This window comes from Falco naumanni, chromosome 15 (genome assembly GCF_017639655.2).
Source record: "Falco naumanni isolate bFalNau1 chromosome 15, bFalNau1.pat, whole genome shotgun sequence".
NCBI classification, from domain to species: Eukaryota; Metazoa; Chordata; class Aves; order Falconiformes; family Falconidae; genus Falco; species Falco naumanni.
In genome coordinates, this window is record NC_054068.1 from 14,614,792 (window position 1) to 14,640,588 (window position 25,797).

Here is a 25,797-nt window from a genome sequence, read left to right on the forward strand (position 1 = left end):
GCAGAGTTGGCTCTGTTTGATTACTAGCTACAAGTAATCAAACATAAAAAAACGCACATTAACCTGAATGACATCAGGCAAGGGTACGCAGAATGACAGCTGCTCGCTATGGACCAGTGGCCTTCGAGCAAATGGTCAAGCACCTCAAGACAGCAGTATCTGGGCTTAGCACGGGCCGCCTCTTCGCTGCTTAAATCAAAATAGAAGTGTGTTTTACCACAGCATGAGCGCACTTGCATTCTCCCCTAAAACAAGCAAGCAAGCAATGCAGAGAAGATACTGTACCTTTATCATTACGATCTAAGACATGTCAGGTCCAGAAGTGTGGGTATAGATCTGGCTACCCCTCTCACAGCAAAAGCGAGTGCTTTGTTTCCGCTTGGGTTTGGACAGCAAGATAACCAATATGCTGTTAAAAAAAAAAAAACCACAACAAGGTAAAACTAACGTGAGTACAGGCAAAACCAGCGAATTATGGTGAATGAGGAACTCCCACAGGGCAAAAGCCAGGGAGGTGATGGCCACGCTTGCTGTGCTGCGAGTATTTTTTACCGCCTGGCAGGGGATGTTTTTCAGGCCATTCAACCAACAAGTGAGGCGGCCAGGGGTGGCCCGGGGTACAGGATGATCCAACCGCAGCTCACAGAGGCAAGATAGTTCACCAAGAGGTTGGTAGTCCAGCATCCTGGTGCAGAGACACAGACAACCCGAGGCTGCCCGAGATGCTGGCCTTAGACCTCCAGAAACGTGAAACCAGTCTCAACTGCCAGACTTCTGCGTAATTTCTCTTATCTCTGTGTCTTGGCTTTTCCACCTGTAAAACCGAGTTCAACTCTTCCTAGCTTACAGCGTATTTTCAGAGCTTTAGAACCTATTATTACTATTCCCCCTTTTAAAAGGCAAAACCAACCCATAAATCCGAGGTCAGAACTGGCCCCAAAACTGCCAGATGCATCAGCTAGCTCCATACAGCGGTACAGGAAATCTGGCATCATCTGAGCAGTCAGCAGCAACGATGCGGCTGAGCCATTCTGCCCGGACAGGGCAAGGCTGTTGCAGGTTTTATGGCAGCATCTTGAGCCGTGGTCCCAGCATTTGCTCAAGGGACCTTATCCAGCCACTCCCCCAGTGGGAGAGGAGATCATCCACATGGGCATGGAGCTCTTGAACGCGGCCTTAAGCTTTTTTATTAACATGTTAACTGATTGTATGAATTAAAGACCCTTATTCCAGACCCTAAGAAAACAATAAATTGCAACTATTAAACAAAATACGGCTATTCAAAAAGTGTAGGACTTAACAGATGAGTCAGGAGACCCCTAGAACCCAGAGGAGGAAATAATAATAATAATAAACATAAAAAAAAGTATTTCAATACATTTGTGACTAATTCCAATAGCACAAATAATCATGTTGTTACTTTAGATTTAATAAAGAGATGTTATTACTTAATGTGGCAGCAGAGGCATGTACAGCATGTAAGCGCCATGCCACAGGGGAAAGACGCATGACAAAGAGAATTCCTTAGGAAATTTGGCAAGCACTCCGGAACAAGCAATGCTCAGCCTGCGACCTTCCATTAACAGATCTAAATACAGAACTGTAGTGTAAAACACCACCTTCGTGCAGTATTTTCATTAATTAATACTAAGAATATAATCATTATGATGATGAGCTTCGCTGACTTAGCTTTTTCTCCATTTTAGCTTCTGGGATTTAAAAAAAAAAAACATAAAAAATTGGAGCTTTTCTCTCCATTTTCATTTTAGATCCTACGATGCTGATTCTGAACTGTTTTCAGGAGAGTATTAAAAGCAACAAACCAGCAGCAACTGTGTAACAGCCAATCCACAACAAGCAAATCGCCCATTTTTCACAAGGTTAAACGTATTGCTGTGGGTAGAAAACAGGCAATGGACAGAGGACTACACCTTCCTTAGTATTAGGGAAAAGTCTAGTGGCTTTTACACACAAAGGAAAACAGAGCTCTGTGCCTTGCCCCAGAACGCTAAGAGCTAGAGACAAGGAAAGCACTCACTTTGCATATAGCTATTTCAGTACACGCTTTACGAGACATCTTTTACTTACAGAATAAATGCAACACTTTCCCAAAAATCATGCAAGTAACACCCAACAAATGAAATCAAGATCAAGGTTAGTACTTTAGCTGTTACAGCAACTCTTCGAATCTGCTATATTTAAGGCTCCCAGACTCCTCTCCCAAACCAAGGGAGGTGTTTGACCGCTAAATCAGCACATTTGGAGCAGAGACCAAGAAAAGGGAAAAGGTTATGTTACAAGGCTGCTAATGACTCCTGCCTTCCTCACCAGCTGCTGAGCGATACGTCAATTCCTGCGTTAACTACAGAGTTAAATGAAGGGGCTCAGCATTTTTGGGGTGATCTCCCTCATCTCACAGCACCAGCCTCCATGAATTAGGAGAGGTACGGTGCACATACACATCCCATTTTCGGTGAATTTAGTCTAAACAACATTTCTTCGTTAAAACTGTTAACATGGCAGTTTATACGAAGTGTCTTCCTTCCTGAAAATAAGACGCTTTAGTCCCTTGGCACATTTCTTTCACCCACACTTGAAGTATTTTAGAGCCTTTTTGTCACTAATTATCTGGGCAGGGAGCTACTAACACTGATGTCACCCAGTTCAAGTCACCGACTATGCCCAAAACATCTAATTGAAGGTTCACAGTTCTCTTCCAAAAGGGATTTTCAAACTCTGCCAATAACTCACCCTTTCATTACACTTCCATCCATGCACCAAACCAGAACCAAATGCCAGCACACAGGAGTGTTCCCAGGGAAACACACGCAGAATCAGCAGGCAAAGTATTGATACCAGAAACGTTTAAGTCCCCTTCTGTATCTGATCAGGACAAGCCTTCAGGAGCCTGTGAAGACTGACTGATGAGGCATTTTCTAAGAGCAGTCAATTCCCAGTTGATCCCTGTGCCCGTGTCAGCACATTTCTAGAGCTGCTCCACTCACAATGGATTAGTACTAAAGGCCAGGTCTGAAAGCCTCCCCAACTCATTAATATTCATTTTATATGCACAAGGACTCACCCCCAAGGCTAGGAGCCTCATAAATTATATTCCATTTTTAAACCTGCAGTATTCACTGTCATTGTTTCAGAAGGGAAACACTAGCAGGGACAGCTTTAGGCAGGCTGGTTTTGTTTAAAAGAATAATATCTAAAGCCCTGCTTTAACTTCATTAGCCCACAAAGATTTGCACTACAACGAATCTTGCCTGCAAAGCACAAACACAACAGTCAGCAGATTTTCATTCTTTCATTATTCTGCTTCTGTTCCAGCTGCCAAAGTGGGTGTGTGTAACGTCTGCAGCTGAACAAACGCACGAAAGTCAACTTACCTAGTGAATACTTCGAAAACAGCCACAATCACCATAAAAGCAAATTAAGAAACAAAGTGACTATCTACTTTGTCTCCTGGCAAGCACAGGTAGATGATTCTGCATTCAAAGCATACCCCATTACATAGCAAACCTGGCTTTAACAGTCATTAAAAAGCTCCAAAGTAGGACAGACTCTAGCTTCTCTGCAAGGATGGGGCCAATTTTTGGGTAAGTCTTTTACTTCTGTAGAGCACGGAGCCTTGTTACACAGGTCAGCCCTACAGGCAGCAACAAACACGCCTGGGATCCTGCGGCAGACAGCGCCTGCGCCCTTCTAGTCTCCACTAGCGAAGGAACAAACAGCTGAAGGAAAAAGTAAGATGAATTTTTCTAGTTTTACCTTCTTCTCCTTAGCAAAGCATTTATTGCGATACAGATCTACTATTCAACAGCCTGTTAGATTTTAACGTGGAGAGGTACCCTTTTGCAAAAAAAAAAAAAAAAAAAAAAAACCACACAACACGAAACCAAAAGAATTTTACATCATTCCTCTGCTTGCCCTCAAAAAACCCTATAGAGAGAGGAGCAGATCAAGCGTGTTTCCCAGAAGACGGGATGCATAGGCTGTCAGTTGCATTGGGTAACAGCTTTTAATCAAGCTCCTAACTCTGCACGCACACCATTCTGTACTTTTTTATAAAGAATTAACTCAGCCTCTTGCCCACTCTGAGGCAGCCACAAAGCACAGTTGGTACTTACAGCCTCTCCTTACAATGCTCTACTTACTAGAGAAGACAACATTTGAGTAAAGCCCCATAAAGCACACATGCAGCACCAAAATTACAAGTCCAACAAACATACACGTGGAAATCAGATTTATAGGATCCTTTACATTCGAGTTTGAAATTCAGAGGTATTTTAACTTTGGTGGTCTGTATTGTTAATTCCTGGCCTCCCTCCTTTTATATCAGTGTCCACTAACTAGGTTCATTCTTGTCCTCAAACACCTTCTTTACATGATGTTTCCCTCATTTTCAAGCAGCTCTGAAAAACAAGGGTAAATACTCTCAATTCCACTCCCATTGGTGGTGGGGGATCTTGTTCATCTTCCACATTGCATTTCAATCTGTTCCCTACAAGCAAAGCCCCAGTGAAGTCACAACTAAGGATACAGATGGGAAAACCCAAACAACAAGAGAAAAAAAAAAGGGGGTGGGGTGGGGGAAGTATAGCTTCTGGACAATTCATTTCTCAAGCTACCTACTTTTTTTAGGTAAAAAGCAACTGCTCCACTCCTGAGAACAGCTTGAGTAGTAGCCACCTTACTCCTCCTACAAACACAACATTTCTCTAGTCACATCTCCTTTGTTCTCCAACTTGCCCTGCCCTCCAGAAATCTGAACACGTGCCTTGCTTTCTCCAACATATCCTACAAGTCTGTCTCTCTCCCAGAAGCCTTAACACCTTCATCTTTAATTCTCACCATTATACCCTTCCCCGTTCTCTAGCTAAGTCTAGCTTTTCTTTTTTCTATCCTCACCATTCCCAGCTTAGTCACTCCGTCCCTGCCTCCTCATCGCGTCTGGAGTGAGCCGCAGTTACCTTCCTCCCTTTGTCCTATAAGGAAACTCCACTGCAGCTAATAATGAGAACTGCATGCCTGAAATCCCAGAAATTGAGATTAATGTCATCATCACACAATAACAGTCTGCCAGCGGCCTTTTAGGTAGATTGTGCCTGTGTGCTTTATTACTGCAGTCATGAAGAGTGCAAGCTGTCAAAAACCCCTTAAGATAACACAGTTTGATCAGCAAAGAAGCAGTAGCAAATTGACAAGCATCAAAGACAATCTGAAATAATTAATCTAATATAATCTCAACCCACCTGTTAGTCTCACAAAATATCTATTTATCATTTTTGAGACTGTCTCAGGTTCCCCATATTCAGATAAATCATCTTTTTTCCCCGTAATGCCTTTGTAACACGGGCATTCAAAAAAGGATACATCCCCTGCTCTTTTCCATTTGCTCTATTTTTATTTCTGATCATTCTATAGTTGGTAGGAATAGGGTTCTGTTCATTTTGTTTTCAAGACCTTGTAATACATCAATGACTAATAAAGATTTTAAAAGACAAAACATTTTATGCAATGTATTTTCATATGTACTATAGCCATCAGTCTCAAAATCAAAAGGGCTGAACAGAAAAAATTGTTAAACCTTTCCCCCTCCAAACAACTCTGTACTCCTTTAACCTTTTTTTACCCCCCCAGAACTACATTTAGATGCATACACATGAGCGGTACATAAACGTGAGCTTTGCTGTTGCTAAGTAACTGTGTGCCAGCAGATAGCACTGAGCGCGCTGCAAGCATCATACAAGTTGCCAAGTTTGTGATTTGGTCAGCGCCAAGAAATGTAAGCAAAGTATTTTGGATGAGGCTCTCGATCCCTTTAAAAAGGGGATGAGCAACAGCGAGCGAAAAACACATGGAGAAGTGACTAGATTCATGAGTTTGCTGTTGTCAAGGATGAGGACGTGGGGCCCAGACCACCTACGCAGCAGACTCCGACCACACAGCTCATCACTACGCGTCCTCAGACGTGCACATACACACACAGACACGCACACACACTCTGCTCCGCAGCTTCTCCAAATAAAGCAACTCTGATCTCAGTTTGAAAATTTTTCTTTATTAGCAAGATACTGTCAATAAAATATTCAAAAGCTGGTTATTCCCAGACAAAACAAGAACCACTGAGACTTGGTAAATTGCCAGACTATTAATGTTTATACTCCTAGTATATGGAACACTCACTGCTCTTAACAGCATTTTATGGTCTTCAACACTGTCCAGGATCAAAAACAGTATTTATTTCTTAGCCCTTACAACAAAATTAAAGATTAAGTTATAATTGAGAGAAATAATGCACAGTAGGAGACCAAAGGCAGTAAACTAACTTTTGTAAAATGGAGTTCATGTTCTATATACAAAGCTAAGAAGCACCAAGAAAAGCAGCTTATGGAGGCTGGGGGGAAGATGAGGGAGTGGTACCTGACTTTTTCCTGGGGCATATGCTGCATGACGACACCAAATGATTCATGAAAACCACGTTTTGAGCTTGAAATTAAAGAACTTCGGTGAAAGCAGGTTTAGGTTTTCTTCTGGAGAAAAAAAAAGAAATATACAGATTTATCCATTTCAATTGCCTTCTGCCTAATCACTTTCTTGCTTCTTACTTAGATTGCACATCCCAATCAACAGCTTGCAGCTATGAGCAACCCTTTTTAAAGAGCAGGAAAAGAAAACCCAAACACTCTAGTATATTGATTTTCAGATACTCTCTTCATTATGAATTCACAGTATCTACTGAAGTCACGCAGTGCATTTCTGCAGTGTCTCATCAACCACAAGGCAGCAAAACTGATCATCCTCATTTCAACAGAAATACTGCCTAATCAGATATAATTTGGGGGCAGCCAAGTTGTTCAAGTTCTGTAACTACTAGTGAGTTTTGAAAATAACAGCCTAAAAAAAGGGGGGGGGGGGGGGAAATTCTATTACTTATTAGAGCTGTCCTAACACCACTGCTACTTAAGTGGCAAATCTTAAGCACCTCAAGAAAGGATAGACAAACAACTGGGGAAAGCAACATCTTGAAATGCTACAGTTAGATTTGCTAGAGGTTACTTGCCAGGATCTACAGTGAAATAAAGTAGGAAGCCTGTGGCAAAACACTGATGACATTGTTACTACTTTGAAGGATAGACTGCTTTTAGACTCACCTGGAATGTGTTGATTAAACTTGTTAACATTTGCTCTTCGGTATTTTCATAATATGCAAGAAGTGAGGCACAGTAAGAAAACTGTAGAGCTCAACAGTTGGTACTGAGAGCCCAACACCTGCTACAGGTAGTTGTGGTTCCACAGACCAAGCACCCACTAACAGTTGAAGGACATCTTCAAGGTCAGAGTTTTGCAAAAGGAATCTGTGTCCTGCTCCACAAGACCATTCCATGGTACAAACATAAGCACTGGAAATACAGACTATCATAAGATTTGCTTGAAAACACTCTTATTCCAAACACACTTGCACAGATGCACCCAAAGATACAAAACAGGACACCAGCAATACCTGCACGTGTTCACACACGCAGAGGAATAGCATTCTGGAGAACAGAAACTCAAAAAGGCTTAAAACAGTGGTTTAAAACAGCTTTCTGGTGACACTGTTCAATCACAGGGTATCAATACCTGAAAGATTATCAGTATCCTGAAGACCAAGGGTCAAGCACCATGTCCTGTTAGGCGATAAGATACTAAGCATCCTTGATAGGTACAGTCCAAGATACAAGGACTAGACACAGTGCTGCTAGTAGCCTACATGAATTGCCGTTTCACTCTAAAAAACCCTCAGGGAAAAAAAATACTGAAAAACACTAAGCAAAACCAACCCAAAGACCTTGTTTACGACCTGGTATTTGAAGCAAATATCTCAATTCTAGTCTCCATCTCTGTGAATCCTTCTGCCTAGCCACAGGGGGGTGATAATCTGTGAAATACTCCCCAATACCTTACCCCATTTTCAACTTTTTTTTTTTTGTAATCAACCATAATGGTATTGGAAAATGACAGGAAAATTTGAGATGTTTGTAAAATCTGACACCAAAGAAAACGTACGTATATGGGACTTCCAGGGGAAGTGAAGACAAGTTTCCCTAAACCACTTTTTATTAAACTGCCTACTGAAAGTTCAGAGTTCTTTGATTCTTGGCAAATTATTAGTCTACCGATTTTCACAGCTCAAAAGCTAACATCCCGCACAATGGATGAAGCCATCTACTTGCAGTGCAGATAGCACATAACACCCACTAGCAGGATTATAAGCTTCCGTGCTAGATATCAATGAGTGATGCTCTGAAGAAAAATAATCTTTCAGTGCCCTTTCCCCGAAAACTGAGTGCCAGGCTTTTCCTAGCATGAGTAGTAAGAATGCCTGAACAGACAGGAACTGTCTTTAGAATAAGGCTGCCATCTAGTAGCACCGCAGAGTAAACGCAGAGAAATCTCAAACCAGAATTTGAACTGTGACCCTGCCTGATGGTCTGACACGCTATTTACACAGACCTATAAACAGCAGAAGCATAGATCTGGGAGGAAAAAAAAAGTGAAAGGAAGTGGCAGAAAGCAGAACTTGCTAGACGATAGCTCTATCTATCTAACTGATAGTTCTCCATACGATCCTGAACGATTCAGTTCACAACAAAGTTCATCTACTCAGGTAAGTCAACATGTAGAGGCAACGTAGAGCGGAGTGGTATTTTTGTGGTGGTGACATACTTGACCTTCAAGTTAATTAAAAAAAACTGCAGCCTAATTAACTTTTTCTGAAAGACAATTCTTCTGTGTGAGGTCTCATGCAACAAAGTGCAGCGAAACAAACGAACTTAGACTGAACCACAAAGACATTCAAAGGCAGAGCCTAAAATCTTGTACTGGAACTAGAGTCACCAAAAAAATAATCTTGCACAAGCAACTTCCTGAAGTGTTATCATACTTATTCTTGCTTCGGGGAAACTACGCGGTTTCCAAGTCAGTCAGAGCTGCCATACATAGAATTTTACTCAACATTTAGCTGTCACTGGCTTAATTTTAGTTTCATACACCAAAAGCAAATGCATTTCACAACTATAACCTACAACCATCTGCCAGCGTTACACCCATTGATCACTTCTAACACACAAAGAAGGAGCTCTGAGATACCATCGTGTTGATGCCTATTTCATACAACACAGACACCTTCCAGTTCAGCCACCAAGTTACAAGAAATCTGCACCTCAGGATACCACAGCTACAGAGCGGCCATGGCTTTTGGAAAACGCTCCTGTCTATATAGGAAAGAATGGTTTGTTCCTGGTGGGTGGGAAGAGAAAGTCAGGACTCTTGCCACGCAAGATTCACCAGCAAAGAACCACTCTTCTCCCTGGAATATTTTCAAGACCACCTGCTTCCATCATAGTTTTCCTTGAAAAAACTGGAGGCCAGCAGGGGAAGAAAAATAGCATGATGACAATTGGGAAAGAGCTGACAGCAGAGACCTGGGGAAGACAAAGAGAAGAAGTACAGAAACAGTGGCTGAGTTCTGTTTCAAGAAGAGTCTCCACCAGTGGAAGAAAACAGTCTTGTGCTTTTGAGAGGTCTGAACTTATTTTTCAGTACTTATCAGAGAAGGCAGCAATCTAAATGTAAAAGTCTTAAGTTAAATTTTGTTATATCTAAAACACTAACTTCAGTCCTCTGAAGATAACTTTAATTCCATGTACAGGACCAGAAAGAGATACTTGTAGGAACGCGGGTTAGAGCACCGAACAGACTGCACTAGTAGTTCCCTTTGTCCCTCAACACATAGACCTCATTCTAGCAACAGAAGCAACACAAGCCTGACCATATCCTTAAGTTCTCAAAATCAGAACTTCCCTTTTGTCATTCTAACTTCAGTAACTTACCAGGCAAACATATCCTCTATCCTTAAGTTACTCATCTGTCCTTACTACTGGTATCTGTTACAGGCTACAGCTGTGGAAAGCAGAAGTCTACACGATGTAGGGAAGCAGGTCTTGAGTTCAAATTTCCTCATTTACTGAAATAAAGACAAACGCGTATTAGTGGTTTAAGTGTATTTCCACATCCATTCCTCAGTGTTGAAAAGGACCCAAATTACTCCTTAGGAGTTAAGAATTAAAAATAACTCCCCATTTCCTTGCTCCTGCTTACAAAGTTCGCATCTGATCAGTCCCTTGCAGTTTAAGTCAAAACTCCCATAGCTCCTTCCTTTAACCGGTAACTCAAAATAAACAGTCAGTATTTGACAGTCTAGCTCTGTTAATAAAAATCTCTCCTTCCACCCGGAGATCAGTTCTGTACCAGAACCTCATAAGGTAAATCTCACTATTAAAGTAATGTGATACTGAAAAGTATGAGTAACGCTGAAGAAAACCCAAGACATTTAGTTGCCTTCCCTTTCTTAGGAAAGAGTGAATGAAAGCTGAGGAAAAGCTTGTATGTCAGATTTCACGAATGCAGTGACCTCCTACACCTCCTCCCTCAGGGTTCTACAGGGCTTGAGCTTTTCTTTTTATCTCAGTAAGGCAAAACCCTCATAAATTTACTAAAGTGAGAGTTTTGCCTCAAATTGCATTGCACCACTTCAACAAAGACTACGCCGTCAAATGTCTTCCCCAAACCTGTTTCTACCAAAACAGCTCATTTTTGCACACTCAGGTAGACTTTAGCTTTGGTATTTACAATCAGCAGTCCACAGACAACACTGCTAAGAATTACACTTTTAAAACACAGGAAAAAAAAACTACTGAGAGTAAAAGGAACTAGCACATCCTCATCTTTTGGAAATACCAGGAATGAAATGCTAGCTGCAGATCCACATCTCCGATGCCTGCTTCTCTCCCTCTGCAGTAAATGATGGGGCAGGAGTATGGGAGCAGTACTTACCGGCTGGACAAAGCAGAAAACCCAGCAAATAGTTGTTACAACCTTCAGGAGTCTGACCCCAAAAAGTGTATGTGATTTTTTAAAAAACAACTCTCTGTAACAGGGAATCATCTTCCAGAGAGAAGTCATAAACCATACGAAGTTGTCAAGAAGAATAATCCCCCAAAATGAAAACACTTTAATTTTCTTTCTCTCAGAATTATATCATACCTATTAAAAAAAAAGCAAATTTCAAGTCATACCTAGGATGAATACCACATTTTAAAGATAATTAAAACCAACACCCCCTAAGTATCACAAATGTACTTAATTCCCAGTTCAATAAAATATTGGAATATCAATTTATTAAAAAGTTATGTGAACTGTACATATGTAAACTGCAATATAGCTGAAAAATCTGAAATATATAATTTTAGAGGAAAATCATTTATTTCTGAAAATATTTAAAATATTGCATTTCTGGCAGCAAATTTAAAAGAAGTGCTCTGGAATGGGTGCAGTCTCTCTGTGCATTTGTCTAGCATTTGTCTTCAAGGCGTAAAACATTATCTGCTTTCTGATTTTTCACAGCACAATCTTGTGAACACTTTCTTTCTGACTTGTAGAGACAGAATTCGATTTCCAAGAACAGCAGCAGAATTTTAACAGGAAATACTATGGTCCTTGTCGGTGCAGACAACACACTTTCCGAGAGTCCACGGCACCTTGGAAATATGCTAGCCATTCTGCAAAGAAACGCATCAGATTGTGCTTACAAGTTACAGAATAAGTCTTTGATTGAGAATTTTTCTGTTTATTTCCGCCAAGGCCACTGAAAATACGAAGGCCTTTTCATCTGAAAGGTTAGCATACATGTCAACTTCTTTTTCTTGTTTCTCTGTAGAAGAAAAGAGAGTCACTATTAGAAGCTTTTTCCATTATCGGAAGTTAACGCAAGTTACATAGTAGTTAATAAGTTACGTGGAACGGAGTACTGGCATTGAAAAGGAGTTAGACAATCGGCTCCTATGCAGCGAGAGATTGAGAGAGAGGAGGAAGGAACTGGAGACACACAAAGGTACTAGAAGAGCCACAGGATTAGTCATCCAAAAGCATGACTGAATTTCTGTTGCTTAATGATGAAGAAAGAATGAGTCATTAACAGTATGTTGACTCCCGACACAAACAAGCATTCAAGTGTCCCTCCAGTTTGGGGGGGGTGGGCTTTTTGCTTTTATATAGACACCCCCCATCCTAGAAAACAAAGTTATTTTGCAATATCCTCATTAAATACGACATCTGTTCCCCTATTTTACATCTAGGTAACAGGCACCCAAGAGTTCAATTACAGCGTCCAAGACCAAAGAGCAGATACACAGCAAAAGTCAATTTGTCACATTTCTGGACTTAGTATACTGCAGACTTTCAATCTTATCCCAGATACAGAAAAATGCTAACACCTCGGTGAGCAGCTGCAAGCCTCTGAATTCCCTCTGCTGACGTTGGCTTGTTTCAACACCACAGACACACAACAGGAAGCCATCAAGCACTTTCCGTACTGCAGTCCTCGAGTACGCTAAGCTACACTACAGCATGTGACAAAACTCAGAATAGTATGATTTCACAAATACCACTTACTCCAGATCATGACTATTTATATCCCAGGTTAGCTAGCTACAGGTAACTGTTATAACCCATTAAGAAAAAAAAAAAAAAAAAAAGCCATCTTTGTCAGCAGAAGACCAGGCTTGTAGACACAAAGAAGAGGAATACTTACAGAGCTTTTAAGGATGGCGTCTAGCCGTGCAACTCCATCTCTAATCCAAATTCCGCAGTGGCCTGGACTAACTTACAATCACAACAGTGACCTGACAGACTCCCCTGTGTCCTTAACACACAGACACCCACACGCGCGCTCCCTTTCTGCCCCACAGCACGCTCAGCGGACGGCTCCACCAAGACACCTAAATCAGCAATGGGTAAGTGAAAGACAAAGCAGCACTGGGAAACAATGGAAAGCACCACGTGGCAAAAAAGCTGCCAGCATCTATCTCCACCTGCTCACACTGTTATTCATTCAATGGGTCCATATTCATAACAACATTTTTAAATTTGGTTTCACATGCATGTTACAGCTACAGACACCATCCCAACAGACTGCCTTTCCTGTGGAGTCAAGCGCTTGCCCTAAACAACGAAGTGGGAGAAACTGAAAAATAATACCGATAAACACACACAGTGACAAAATCCCTACTTAAAAGATTTCTAGACAACGTAAATTACACACAAGTTCACCTTTCCCCACAAATAAAACTGCTTAGCGAGGAGCCTGGACACATAAAGATGCATCCATTTTTAATCTGAAAACAAGAAACTTGCTTAGAAAAGTAAGATAAATCAAAGTATGTTTGATATTTGGAACATAAAGTGATTTCTGCTGGTTGCCAGGTTATGCCAGACAGTGTTTTTTAGTATCCTGAATTTGAGGTGGAAGCTAAGAAACTGAGTTTTGCTGGAAATCCCACCCTGCAGTTGAAGACAAATGAGTTTCTATATGTACACTCCGTCTGGGTTGCTCCACTTCCTCCCTCCCACCATTTACAAATTAACAATGCTGGGAGTTGTTCTGAGCACAGACACTACACACTGGTTATTCCACATGAACCTTTTCTATTTCCATATCTAAACCTCTCCCCTTTTTTCATACTTCCCAATCCAAACAAATCCAGCCGCCACCTGAATATGTCAGCGCCCAGCAAGATTAAAAATATCCCCCCCTCTCAGTTACCGTTAACAGATTGTAGACTTCTTAGCAAAAAAAAGTTTCTCAAGTATTGCTTCCTCCTGTCCTCCCAAAATACTGGCTTGTTCTGAGAGACTTCAGCTTTAAAGAACTGAAACCTTGATACCAAACAGAACCGGGGATTAAGACAGGTTTGCAAGCTTTATGCTTACTTAAGACAATTCCTGTTCTCATCAGTAACTAGCAAAGAGCTTGCATCTGCATGACATTTCATTATACGCTACTCATAGGATGCCGTGGTTTCTACAGACATGATTAAAACTTTCCACTTCAGTCTTACCTCAAATTAGTTTTGACTCATTTCCTTATTATTAGCAGAAGACTTTTACAGAATCACAATACCATTTTTATCAGATGTTAAAAATACTAAGCCTTTTGCTGTGCAACAAAGAGGCTCTTTAGGTGAAAATATTCAGTCTTTCTGGAACATGCCTCTCATTGCCAGATCTCCTGCAACCACTAGACCCCGCAGCCCTTAAGATTGCGATTACGCATAAATCACATACAGACCCTTCCTCCTTACAAGTTTTCTATGGATTCAGGATCCCCAAGTTCTGAGATCTGCTGTCCAAGACACTAAGATACTTCAAACATACACTTGCTTGCCCAATGTGCACCAGTAATACAGTTGGTAATTAATGGAAAAGGAAAATTTAGGTCAAGAAATTTAGTTCAGCTTAATTGTTATCAGGATACCAAGATGCGTTTATCTTTATTACAAAGATTCATCCCTTGTTAAATATCAAGTATACTTTAGTAAGATTCCAGGCCACTCCTATTGAGTCTCACTTGATGGACCCTCTTTTCGAATAACCAACACCACTTCCTCCAGCATACGAGGGGTTTTTTTGTTTGTTTTAATATAGTCAAGGTTGTTACCTACATAACAAGGCAGCCTGGGAACCAGTCTAGCTGTGTATCAGCCCCACACAGCAAAACAAAAAACACCACCACCACAAAACCAGAATCAAATTATTACAAAGTGTTTATATTTTCAAAATACGTTGTAGCATTTCTGACAGAGACATGAAGTGACAATTTTGACAAGACAAGCCCGCAGGGAGAAGTTCCTGTTTTCCAGGGTCATCACATGCCTCGGAAATATGCGATATGAGCATTCTCTGGGTCCCAGCATCCTGCCATATCCCCACAATCTACGTCAGCTTCCTCCTTCCTCCCCCTCCATTCCTTCTTACTAAATCTGCAGGAAAAGTAGCTTATTTTAAAAAGCCCTTTTGCTTCTCCTATTCTTCTTAATTGCTGTTGAATCTTGCAGCTCTTTGCTCTAATGTGAACCAGTCATGAAGGATACAAAAGAACTAGTCAAAGGCACAGACATAGCTGGGAACAAGCACGCCACGTTTGAAAAGAGCATAACAAGCAAGGAAGCAAAGCTACAGATGTCATGGGTGTCTTTAGGACAGCTGGGTGGTCTTCAAATGGATGGATTATCTGCTCTTGCATGCTATTCTAATTCATGTGTTCTCTGTCCTCCTCTTTTTCCATCTGCAAATGTATTAGGCATTACAGAAGCCTGAGAGGCACAAAATATTTAACAGCTTTGCAAGCAGTGGCCTGTTTTCAAGTCTTTCAGGGGGAAAGAAAAAAAGCAAAATCTCCAGTGGCAAGTAACATGTACCCAAAATATCCTACACATATACAACAGGCAAGGAAATAAGATACTTAGTCTAACACTAAGCTCATGTCTTGCACTCCAGAGCTAACTTTCAACACTATGCAGACTGATACAAGGACTAGCAACGAGTCACATAAAAATCATCTTAATTGTAGTAGAATAATCAAAGTCGCTTAATATCCTTTTATGCAAACAGTATTATCAAGCAGCAGGTATGATAGAGGAAAAATATTTCTCAAATCCCCACTAATTGCTCTACATGTAATAGGCCAATCTTATAAGCCCCTTGAAAAGGAAACAGTCAATGTTAACTTGTTTTCTATTAATCATTTACAAAGCGATAGGTTTTCTGCTGAATTTATTACTAAACACAAAGGTATGCTGTACTGGTGACGAGCAAAGATAATTACAAATGGGTGTGAACCTAAACTCTGTACCAGCTCTGCAGAAGAGGTCAAGGAAAAAATAGTAGCAATAGTCACAACACCAAGTAAAGGGGATGGTAGGACAGGACAAAGATGAAGGCCATATTCTCAAGTGAGATTCAACTTAAAAAACCCCAACAACAAAAAAGCCACACCACCAGCCACCAAGAAAACACCACACTATACACACACTCTTACACAAAGTTCTCACAGCATCTGTTATTTCTAGTTTTCTACCTCAGAGCAGTGGCATATTGTCACACTTCAGAGCATGCAGCAAGAGATTGAAAACATTCAGCCTAGTTTTGGATAAGAAAACATGTTCTCTAAATATCCCTCATGCTTTCAAATTCTTGCTATTTGGAGGCTATAAAACATGGATTAAGAGAATGGATCTTTTATTTTGATGGCTTAGATTGCTTTCCTCTTTTTCAGAGGCCATGAAAGATTTATAAGGCAACTCACCCAACTTGCAGGAATTTTCAAACCAAAGCTGTGGGTGAACTAGACTGCAGTAAAAGACCTAGAAGCGATCCCGTAGGTGCTAGACAAAGGCTAGCTTGGATCAAAAACAAATAGGGAAGCTCTATATTCTGTGAAGCTGCCTACACCAATAAGCCACATGCAACAGTGAAAAGATTACATGTAAGTGTATTCCTATCACAATAAAGCAATTCCCATCCAGAAAACATATATAAATCAAATTCCATCTCCTCTTTCCACAACTAAAGCACTAGAACAAAAAATCCCAATTTATATATGTATTTTTTTAATAGGAAAGAAACTTTAAGGAATATATTTACATTAAACAGCGGAGACAACAAAATTGGTTTTGATAGGTTAGAAGTTAAAGGAACTCACCTTGCAGCATAGATTAATGCCCATTTTTTTTGTTTACAAATAAGATGGCAGGGAAAAACACAAAACAAAAAAACACAAACCAATTTCATTTCTGAGTTATGCCACAAGGTATGCTTGAAGGTTTCAGTACTTTTAATAACACGATCTTCTGAATATTTATATGAAGTCTTGCTCTTCCCCTTCTATCTGCCTTCCAGCCTTTTGAAGTCTATGCTAAGTTTTGGATACATTATTCGGGCCTAAAATTACTGTCTCAAAAACCACAGACAGGAACTGCAGTGCCAATAGGCTCTTAAAAAAAAAATTAAATCCTGAAAGTGACCATCACATATTGAAGGGCTCCAAAATTGCTCTAGTGCCTGTAACAGTCTCTTTATTGTATAAAGACTAAAACCAGCAGGTCACCAAGTAACCTTAATAAGCAAGGAGGCATTTTCTCCTCTAGACTATTATCCTGTAGAAACACGGGACAAAAATTCAGGTCAGAGTAGTGACTCAAGATGCCCTTTTTACTTTGGCCCTCCAAAAAGTTTCAGGGAACTTTTCAAGCGACCCAGTCATTCTAATCACTTTCTGACAACATAGTTACGTTGTTTGTCCTTGCGATATAAAGAAGTACTTCACTCAAAAAAAAAAAACTAACAGAAACAAACCGAAAAACCCGCTAAGCAGTGCAGTCCCCACGGCTTTCAACCTACATGTTGAAACTTGATAAGGTGGCTAAAAGTACAGACTTAGTTCTTTGCAGTCAGTTCTGATCAGACACTGGAACATAAAACCAGAGGTCTCCGCAGATGTGAAACAGTCCCTTCCCCTTATGAAGATACGAGGCACTGGCTGAACTAGTCTAGTTACCTAAATGGTTTGAATGGTATAAAGGTTGATCGATTAAGAAAGTCTCCACACGAAAAGAAAACCCAGTGAACATATTTCTCCAGTTCTCATACCTCTTTCTTCCTCGTGCTTTTTGGCTGAGGCACTCTTAGGTCTTCCTCTTCCTCGTCTGCTATGATCTGAATGGCTGTTAGACCTGGATCTTTTTCGGTTTTCTAAGTCTTTATTTACTGCAGAATTTATCTTCTCCCGCTTAACTCTCTCTGTCCGTCTCCTTTTGGCCTCGCTCTTGTTTTCTGTGCAAATGAATAGAAATGGTGGGTGTGATCTAGGGTTTTTTCATCTTTGTTCTTAATTCTACTCTCAGTGCTTACCCCACACGATCATCTCTTTTTCTTTAAATCTCTTAGCAAAAGTGGCTAGATGTCTACACTTTTACAGAACAATTATATCTGCACAATATCCATGCACAAGTTAAGGCGCCGGATGCAGAATGACACTTCACTTCTTGATTACAACGATCAAGCCTTTAATTACTTCAAAAACATTTTGCAACATGAGACATTTGCTAGTATACAAAGAAGCTCAGTTTCCCATAATAAGACAAAAAAAAACATACAGATCACAGACATCAAAGACAGACCATTGCATTTGTTTTCACTAATCAAAAAAAAAAAGTTTCTCATATAAGCAAAGAGCAAAGTTCTTCATCTTCTGTTGACACTTAACAATGAAATCGCTCCTGCTGCTCTCAGAAACCAAAATGCTGAGTCAATGTCAGTAACCACCTGTCAGTAAACACCACATTACGTAGCATACACGTCCCACCAAATCTAGCCTATGACAAGGCCTCATAATTCTTCATGCTGAGCAGGAGTATTGTTTTCCTACACACCAGAGCCAGAAAAAGAAGTATTTACGTGAGTTTCACCTGTAAATTAAGTATGGATTAATGAGCTTGGGTACTGAAAACAGTACAGTCACCGCAGCACGCTATTCCACACGGACTAGGTGCACATTTGCAAGGCTGCAGCACCGTGCAGCAGTAGCTATATTGTTGAAAACACCGGACCAACGTTTTCTAAAAGAAGTTGCAGTTACCTTATAAGCATAATATAAAAATGCAATCTCCCCCTATAGCTTCCTGGTGAACTGGCTGCCTTTTGCTGCGGTTGTCCCACAAACTGTTGTATAAACACAGGGTACAAGCTGGACAGCAGAGTAACTTGTCACTTGTTAATACTTGCAACTTGTTAATACAAAAGCTGTATTTCACAGTATCACAAAAAGGTTGGGGTAGCAAGGCACCTCCGGAGACCAACCTGTCCAACCCCCCTGCTCAAGCGGGGCCACCTGGAGCCAGTTGCCCAGGACCATGTCCAGATGGCTTTTGAGTATCTCCAAGGACAGAGACTCCACCGCTTCTCTGGGCAACACGTGCCAGTGCTCAGTCACTCCCGCAGTAAAAGCTGTTTCCTGACGTCCAGGGAGAACAGCCTGTGTCTCAGTTTGTGCCCACCGCCTCTCGTCCTGTCACTGGGCACCACTGAGAAGAGCCTGGCTCCACCTATTTTACACCCTTCCTTCAGGCATTTACACACAATGATGAGATTCCCCTGAGCCTTCTCTTCTCCAGGCTGAAGAGCCCCAGCTCTCAAACCTTCCTCAGAGGAAGGATGCTCCAAGTTCCTTTACCAACTTCGCAGCCCTTCACTGGACTCTCTCCAGTATTTCCATGTCTCTCTCGAACTGGGAAGCCCACAACTGGACACAGCACTCCAGGTGTGGCCTCACCAGTGCCGAGTAGAGGGGAAGGATCCCCTCCGTCGACCTGCTGGCCATTCTTTGCCTAGTGCAGAATACTGATAGCCACCTTTGCCACAGGGGCACGTTGCTGGCTCATGTTCATTCAGCCTGCTGTCCTGTCCACCAGGACCCCAGGCCCTTTCCTGCAAAGCTGCTTTCCAGCAGGGAGACCCCCTCGTGTCGTGCATGCGGTTCTTCCCCTCCTGGCGCACTTCCTATGTACAAAGCCAAACTCTGCTCCACCAGGTTATGGCCTTCGGCTTCATTTGTAATTACTTTATCAATAATTGAGGAGGGGGAAAGAAAATTGACCAACACTTCCAAACTACCCCAGATAAAACAGCAATGTAAATATCAGATACTTAGCTTACATTTCATAGGCCTGGCAGATAATTTTAAAAAGGAGACATTATAGATCAGATGTTAAAAAAGTACCTTCCCCGACAGGTGCTTGTTCTGACTAATTCCTGCTAGGGCTAGAAGTGATAAAAATGAACACAAGAATGTTAATCCTGCCAGAATGCACATTCAACTGACTTGCTACTGTGCCCATCAACAACAAAGGACATACAAGTTAGACACAAAAATTACAGTATTTTAATTTAACAACACATGCAGAAAGAAGCAAGAACCACCTGGATTTAGATTAAACATACGACCATTTTTTACTTTCAGAAAACCCAGCTTCAAGCACCGTGTCCTCTGAAATGTGACCCCTTTGGCACCTCTAGACATGCTTCAAAATAGACAGACAGCTTTCTGTAAGGAGTTATTATGCATAGTGACCAATGTGCACGGCTAGAATATACACAGAATAAATGCCAACATCACAAGTACAAATGAAGTAAATCTGAAAACAGCAGCCTCCTCCCTCCTCAAAATTCAAGAAAAATTAACATATTCAAAGTCTACCATGCACAAATTCAAGGGAATGTGAACTGACAACAGTCAATTTACACAGATAAGTAAAACATTCTATCCTTTGCCTCCAAGAAATGAGGAAAGAAGTGCTGTCCCCTTCTTCCCACCTCTATAAGCATTACCTGTGATAGGTGGTGATCTCTCAGCACGTTTAGCATGCAAGAGTTTTCGACTAATAAATATGTAGCCACAGGGGCATGATTTACATGCTACAGGAACCTGTGAAAACAAAAGACATGTTTCAGATCATTTCAAGTTATGACAAAATTCCTGTCCCATGAAGAAAAAAAACAGAAGTAACTTGCATTTTTTCCTCAGAGATACCTCTTCAAATTCAGTCTGAACTGCAAACTATGGACAGTGCTGTTATACAATTGTATTTAAAGGTAGAAAAAACAGGTTCTGCTGTGAATCACCCACCAAGCCTTTTCTTTATGCAGTTGTTAGAAAGCAAGCTTGAAATGTACAGCTGTTGTGATCGCTTTGTACTAAAAACCTTTTTCCCCCAGGCTGTGAGGAAGGGGGTGGGGGAAAATGGAGAGTACCAAAGCAAGGGGGAATTAGAACCGAAACACAGTTTCTCTTCAGAGCTCTCATACATCCCCAGTCAAATCTCTCCGACATTCCCAGTTTTGCTTGTTTCCTTTACTTAAAAGCAAAGAAAAAAAAAAAAAAAAAAGAGTATGAGTTAAAACTATCAGTACATTCTGAACACATTCACCTTCAGAAGCATTTGAAAGCAACTCGGAGAGCAGGAGCAGCTTTAAATAGGAGGCACAATAGAGCTCAAAGCAAAACAGATGCATTTGTACCAGGCTCTACAACAGCCTCGTAGACAAGGCCGGGTGGTTATACAGAAGGACCTAGTTAATTCAAAATGCAAATAACCTACCACAGCTAGTCAAAAGCTAACTGCAGGCTGAAGAGTTTGAGGCACACTCGTGTTTCTCCTGCTCAGCTGAGCAGTCAGGGGCTGTATGTTCCTCCAGCATATGACAATTTAAAACAGGATGAGAAAAATCTGGAAGTGTCACGCTTATATGGAAAACAACAACAACAAAAAAATAATCTTAAGTCTGAGCAATTAAAAAAAAGTGATGTTGATAAATTATAAACCTCATTACCTTCACTTAAATCCAGGATCTTTCAAGATCCTTTAAAGTCGTAAGGAATATACCATATTGCTTTGATTAGGTTTAGGACTGAAAACACAAATCAAAGCAAGTTTAAACAGAGATCTGCAAGAGATTAACATAACACACATTAAAGTCAAGTCATGCTGAAGCACGACAGCAGAGCAAAAAAAAGCAGGAGGTAATTTCTCAATTGTAATTCTTTAGGACAGGTCTCTACAAGTTTGCCAGTGTCCACTGAAACAAACAGGAGTACAGAACCACAACTGCCTGCTCGATTTTACTGGAATCAGTTCCAGCGTTCTACTGGCTAGGAAAAAACCTGGCAAATTAGTTCATGAATTTGTAAAGGAAAACCTAACTGCTACTCGGAAGAAAAATTCTTTTGTTTTCTGTAGCACATCTCAATTCCTGTACTTCACCCTACGAATAGCTTACAGGTAGACTGTTGATACAAGTTTTATGTTAACTTGAGACTCTTAAATTCCCTCTATGGAAACACTGACAGAATAAAACCAATTTGAATCAAGGTTTTTTGAACCTTAAAGCTCAGAATTTAGTAGACTTGTATGCACGCTTATTCTTGGTTCTTGTTCACATGTCAGTGTAACTACCAAAAAACACCACCTAGCAGACAAGTTTGTCTGTATTAAGGTGATACCAAAGTCCCACTCAAACCCATTTTTTGAACACCTGGGTCTCTGCAGTCATTACGTTTCCAGGCTCAACCCCCCCCAAAATTTGGGGAAAACCACCCAAGGGGATTGGAGCAGACCCAGTATTTTTCGATTAACTTCACCGTGTTTAACAGAATAGCGGTCTCGTGTTACAGGTTCCGCATGTAGGTTTGCCTGCCATTTGGCAGGGTGGGGGATTAGGTGGGAAGGGGCTTATTCACTGAAAAGTATCAGTTACCCTTTGAAAACCTACACTGGCAACATCCTGTAACGTCATTAAGGCAACACAGTCTTTACAAACGTTATTGCACTCTGTTTAACGTTTTCCTAACCAAAAAGAAATTGAGTTTCTCATACAAGAAAGTTTACCTGAAGCTAAGTTAAGAAATGAAAATTATTTCTTCCGATTGACTGCAAGTACTTCAGGCTCCCTAGTTTAATGGGGCTGTGCTTTGGTTGTGAAAGTGTCATCAAAACCCTTTTTATTAATTTATTTTTAAAAAGTCTAAATATCAACTGCATATTATCTAAATTACAAGCGAAAAAGTTGAAAAGCTTAAGTGTTACTCAATATTATGCTCCAATATTTGCGGCTGTCTAAATATTTCCATGCATGCCACTTCTGGCGAAGAAATCAGAAACAAAGTCCTTGTTTGTGGAAGAATTTTAAGAAATGCTGGTACAGGACACAACCACTTAAAGCGTCACACAAGAGCTTCCCTGCACTCTGCAAAGGGCTGACTTGTAGGGTTTTAGTTTCTTGTCCTCTCAAATATTTGGCACTGGAAAACGAGGTCCTGTGAGCAACGCTTGTGCCGAGGCAGGACACGTACGCACATTAATTCCATTTTAGCCACAGCAGAGTTGCTAACAGAAAATCTACATCAACATATGCATATCACGTGTTTTAAAGTGCAGAATAAAGTGAAAGTTTCAGTTTAAAGCGCCTATAATGTTTGCTTGCTTGCTCTTCCTATTGTTGGCAGTTTGACATTCACTTGGTTAAAAAAAAAAAAAAAACCAAAAAAAAACCACACAACCAAAAAGAAAACCCACCGCCACTCTCATACTCAACTTCTCACTCAAATTTTTTCCTTCACCAACTGAACAACCAGAACTTGGCACGTAGGTTTTTCTCAGAAAGAGCTTAACACGTGGGCATTTGCAGCGGCTCATCTATTGCTTTAAACATGTAAGGATGCCCCCACACAGCGTAAAATCTTAAACTGCGCCAGGATGAGTAGAAACACTACAGAAATGATGAAAGTCTGAACAAATACGATGGCTTTTTTTTTTTTTTGGCTCCCTCAATCTTTTTAAGGAAATAAGAAATACCATGCGATTTCTTTTTTTAAATATCTTTAAAAGAGTGCACACTAGCCAAGTTCAACAGCAGGAAGGCGCTTCCCAGGCCGAGGGGCTGCAGCCGCCCCCTGCCCGCGCCCCCCCGGCGGTGCCATTGTTCCGCTGGGACACACGGGCCTGGCTCTATCAGCAGCAGCGTCACCAGCCAGGAAAAACCGTCAATGAAGAGAAGCCGGTGATCCAGTAACGGTGCAAACCGGCCGTCGATAACATTGTAACTCCCACCCGGTTACACATAACAAACGGCGGCGACCGCCAGCAGCCCACCCGTCACCGCAGCTCCGCCGTCCGTGCGGGAGCACCGCAGTCCCCCGCGCAGCCTTCCGCACGCCAGGCGCCCCAGGGGCAAACCGCATCGTATCAATCACTAAACTCGTTCTCACCTTTTTAATCAACTACCGAACAGCACTAGCGCATAATCCCGCCCGTCGCACCGAGATCCTTCGGCATAGCGGAACTATTGCGCTACCCCGCAAGGGGAACGCGGCGTTTAAGCCACGTTCCGAGCAGAGCCCGCAAAGGCAGCAGTCATTTACCGCAGGTAAACACCGCTCCGCCGCGGCATGCCGCCCCCGCCCCGCTCGGTCGGCAGCCCCCGGCCGCGCCGTTACGTGAGGATAATCCGCAGCGGCGGCGGAGCGCGAGCAGGAAGCGGGGCCGGGCACCAGCGCGGGGCACGGCAGCGGGGCACGGCGGCGGGAGCTGCCAGGCGGCTGCGAGCGGCCTCCGAGCTCCGCCCGGCCCGGCGGAGGGGCACCGCGGGACGGCGCGCACCTCGCCCGCCGCGCAACGGGCAGCCCCGGCGGCGCTGCCGGAGGGGGACGGCGAACGCCGGAGCTGCGCTGGAAGAGCTGGTGCCGCAGCCCGCGGTCCCAGAGCCCACCGGCGGGGCCCGAAGCCCGCCTCGCCCGGCTCGGCCCACGGCTCCCGCCCCTGAGCCAGGGCCCCAGCCGCGGGAACACCTGCCCCCCGCCGGGGCGGCCGGCGAGCACTCCCGCCGCAGGGCACCCGCCGCCGGTGAGGGCCGCCCAGCCCCGGGCCGGGCAGAAGCAGCGGGGCCAGCTCCTCCCGGTCACGGGGGCGCCGCTCGAACCCCGCGACCGCCAATCGCCCGTCCCCGGCGGGCGCCTCACCTGCTGGTCGCACTCCGGGCAGGACTTGGTGGCCATCTTCACTTTCTTGGCCCTGCTCGAGGACATGCTCGCTGCTGCTGCTGCCGCCGCCGCCGCTGCCGGGGCTCCGGCCGCGCCGCCCCGCCCTTCCCCGCCCCGGGGAGGGCGGGAGGAGAGGGCCGGGCCGAGACGAGGCGCGGCGCGGCGCCGGTCGGGGGCGCGCAGCCGTCAGCAGCCCGCACCGCCTCCGCGCGGCCCCGCCGACAAAGGAACCGCGCTCCCGCGCCGCCGCCGCCGGAGAAGCCCCGCCCCGGCAAGGGCAGAGCGGGGGCGGGGCGCGTGCGCGCGGAGCCGGCTGCCCTGCCCGATTGGCTGCGCGCGGCGGGGCGGGGCGCTTGGCGGCCCCGCCCCGGAGCTGAGGGGGCGGGGCCTTACCGGCCCCTGTCGCGCCTACCGGCCCAACCGCCCCTACGTGTGTGTCCTAGGCCGGTGGCCTCCCGGTTGTCCCGTTTCCACGGCCTTAGGCTTTAGTCGAGGCGGCAGCCAGCGACGGGGCTGCTCCGTTACTGCCGTCCCGCTGCCCGTGACCCGTAGGCGGCGCCGGCTGGGTGGTGTCCCGCGGGAACGTCCCGGCGCCGGGAGGCGTTACCGGTGCCTTTCTGGTCTCATCCCGGCTCTGAGAAGGGAAGGACCACGGGGGAGGGGGAGGGGTGCGGCCTGCCCTTCCCTCGCCCCCGGGACCCCGGCGGCACAGCCGGCACGGAGCTCCCTCGCGGCCTAAAAGCGGTTACGCTTCCGAATTTGATGGTCTTACATCAGTATGTTAATCTTCCTGTCACACCCACCTACAAAAATGTTAATAACATAATGTAAACTAACTGCACTTCTATGTTTCCTGTGAAATACGTTTTAAAAGAAATACAGCAGCTAGAAATATTCATTTCAACCCCAAAATTCTTTCAAGGTACAGCTCCTAGACTAAAACTTTGCATCAGCATGTAAAAGCTTTGTATTCCTACAAAACATTTATACTCCAAATCATTTACCTCTGGAGTTTAAAAAAACAAACCAAACAAACATGAAAGTGATAATACTGCTGTTAACAGGAGTTTGGCTGATTTTTTTTTTTTCTGTATGACAAAACGTCTACAGGAGAAAACTGCAGCAAAGCTGCAACAGAAAATTCTTTTTGAAAATCACTGTTTAAAAAAGCCTGAAGTACAGCTGCCAACAAATACTAAAGAACTGTACTGGACCTGTGACATGCTGTCACATGAGTGGCAACGAGCACATCTCTGAGGCTGGCTCCGGGCCTGATACAACAGAAATTTTATTTTCTGTTTGTAGTTTAGTCTTGAACT

At 43.1% G+C, this 25,797-nt stretch overlaps 2 protein-coding genes across 3 annotated transcripts in view; both read right to left on the reverse strand.

Annotated features, from left to right (window-relative positions):
- Positions 1-386, reverse strand: part of MYLK3 (myosin light chain kinase 3) — a 39,707-nt gene extending 39,321 nt beyond the window's left edge. Inside the window, exon 1 of the mRNA XM_040614978.1 lies at positions 286-386. Coding sequence (XP_040470912.1) covers positions 286-294 — 9 coding nt within the window. The 5' untranslated portion in view covers positions 295-386. The remainder of the gene's footprint in view (positions 1-285) is intronic.
- C15H16orf87 (chromosome 15 C16orf87 homolog) lies at positions 294-24,661 on the reverse strand. 2 transcript variants are annotated; one of them, XM_040614983.1, is made up of 4 exons: positions 24,458-24,655; positions 20,272-20,368; positions 17,536-17,718; positions 294-409 (listed from the first exon to the last, which is right to left on the reverse strand). In XM_040614983.1, exons 1-4 carry the CDS (start codon positions 24,521-24,523, stop codon positions 294-296), a joined length of 462 nt encoding a protein of 153 aa, XP_040470917.1. In that variant the 5' UTR covers positions 24,524-24,655. The 2 variants fall into 2 exon arrangements, with proteins under 2 accessions (XP_040470917.1, XP_040470916.1); XM_040614982.1 differs by lacking the exon at positions 294-409 and adding an exon at positions 11,212-11,761 and having other exon boundaries at positions 24,458-24,661.
- Positions 24,662-25,797: the final 1,136 nt, after the last annotated feature.

Coding starts and splice junctions, on each gene's coding strand:
- C15H16orf87 (XM_040614982.1), bottom strand. CDS start 24,523: ATGTCCTCGAGCAGGGCCAAGAAAGTGAAGATGGCCACCAAGTCCTGC. Junction 20,369..24,457: donor GCCCGGAGTGCGACCAGCAG/GTGAGGCGCCCG, acceptor TTGTTTTCACAG/GTTCCTGTAGCATGTAAATC. Junction 11,762..17,535: donor AAAGCACGAGGAAGAAAGAG/GTATGAGAACTG, acceptor TTTCTTCTACAG/AGAAACAAGAAAAAGAAGTT.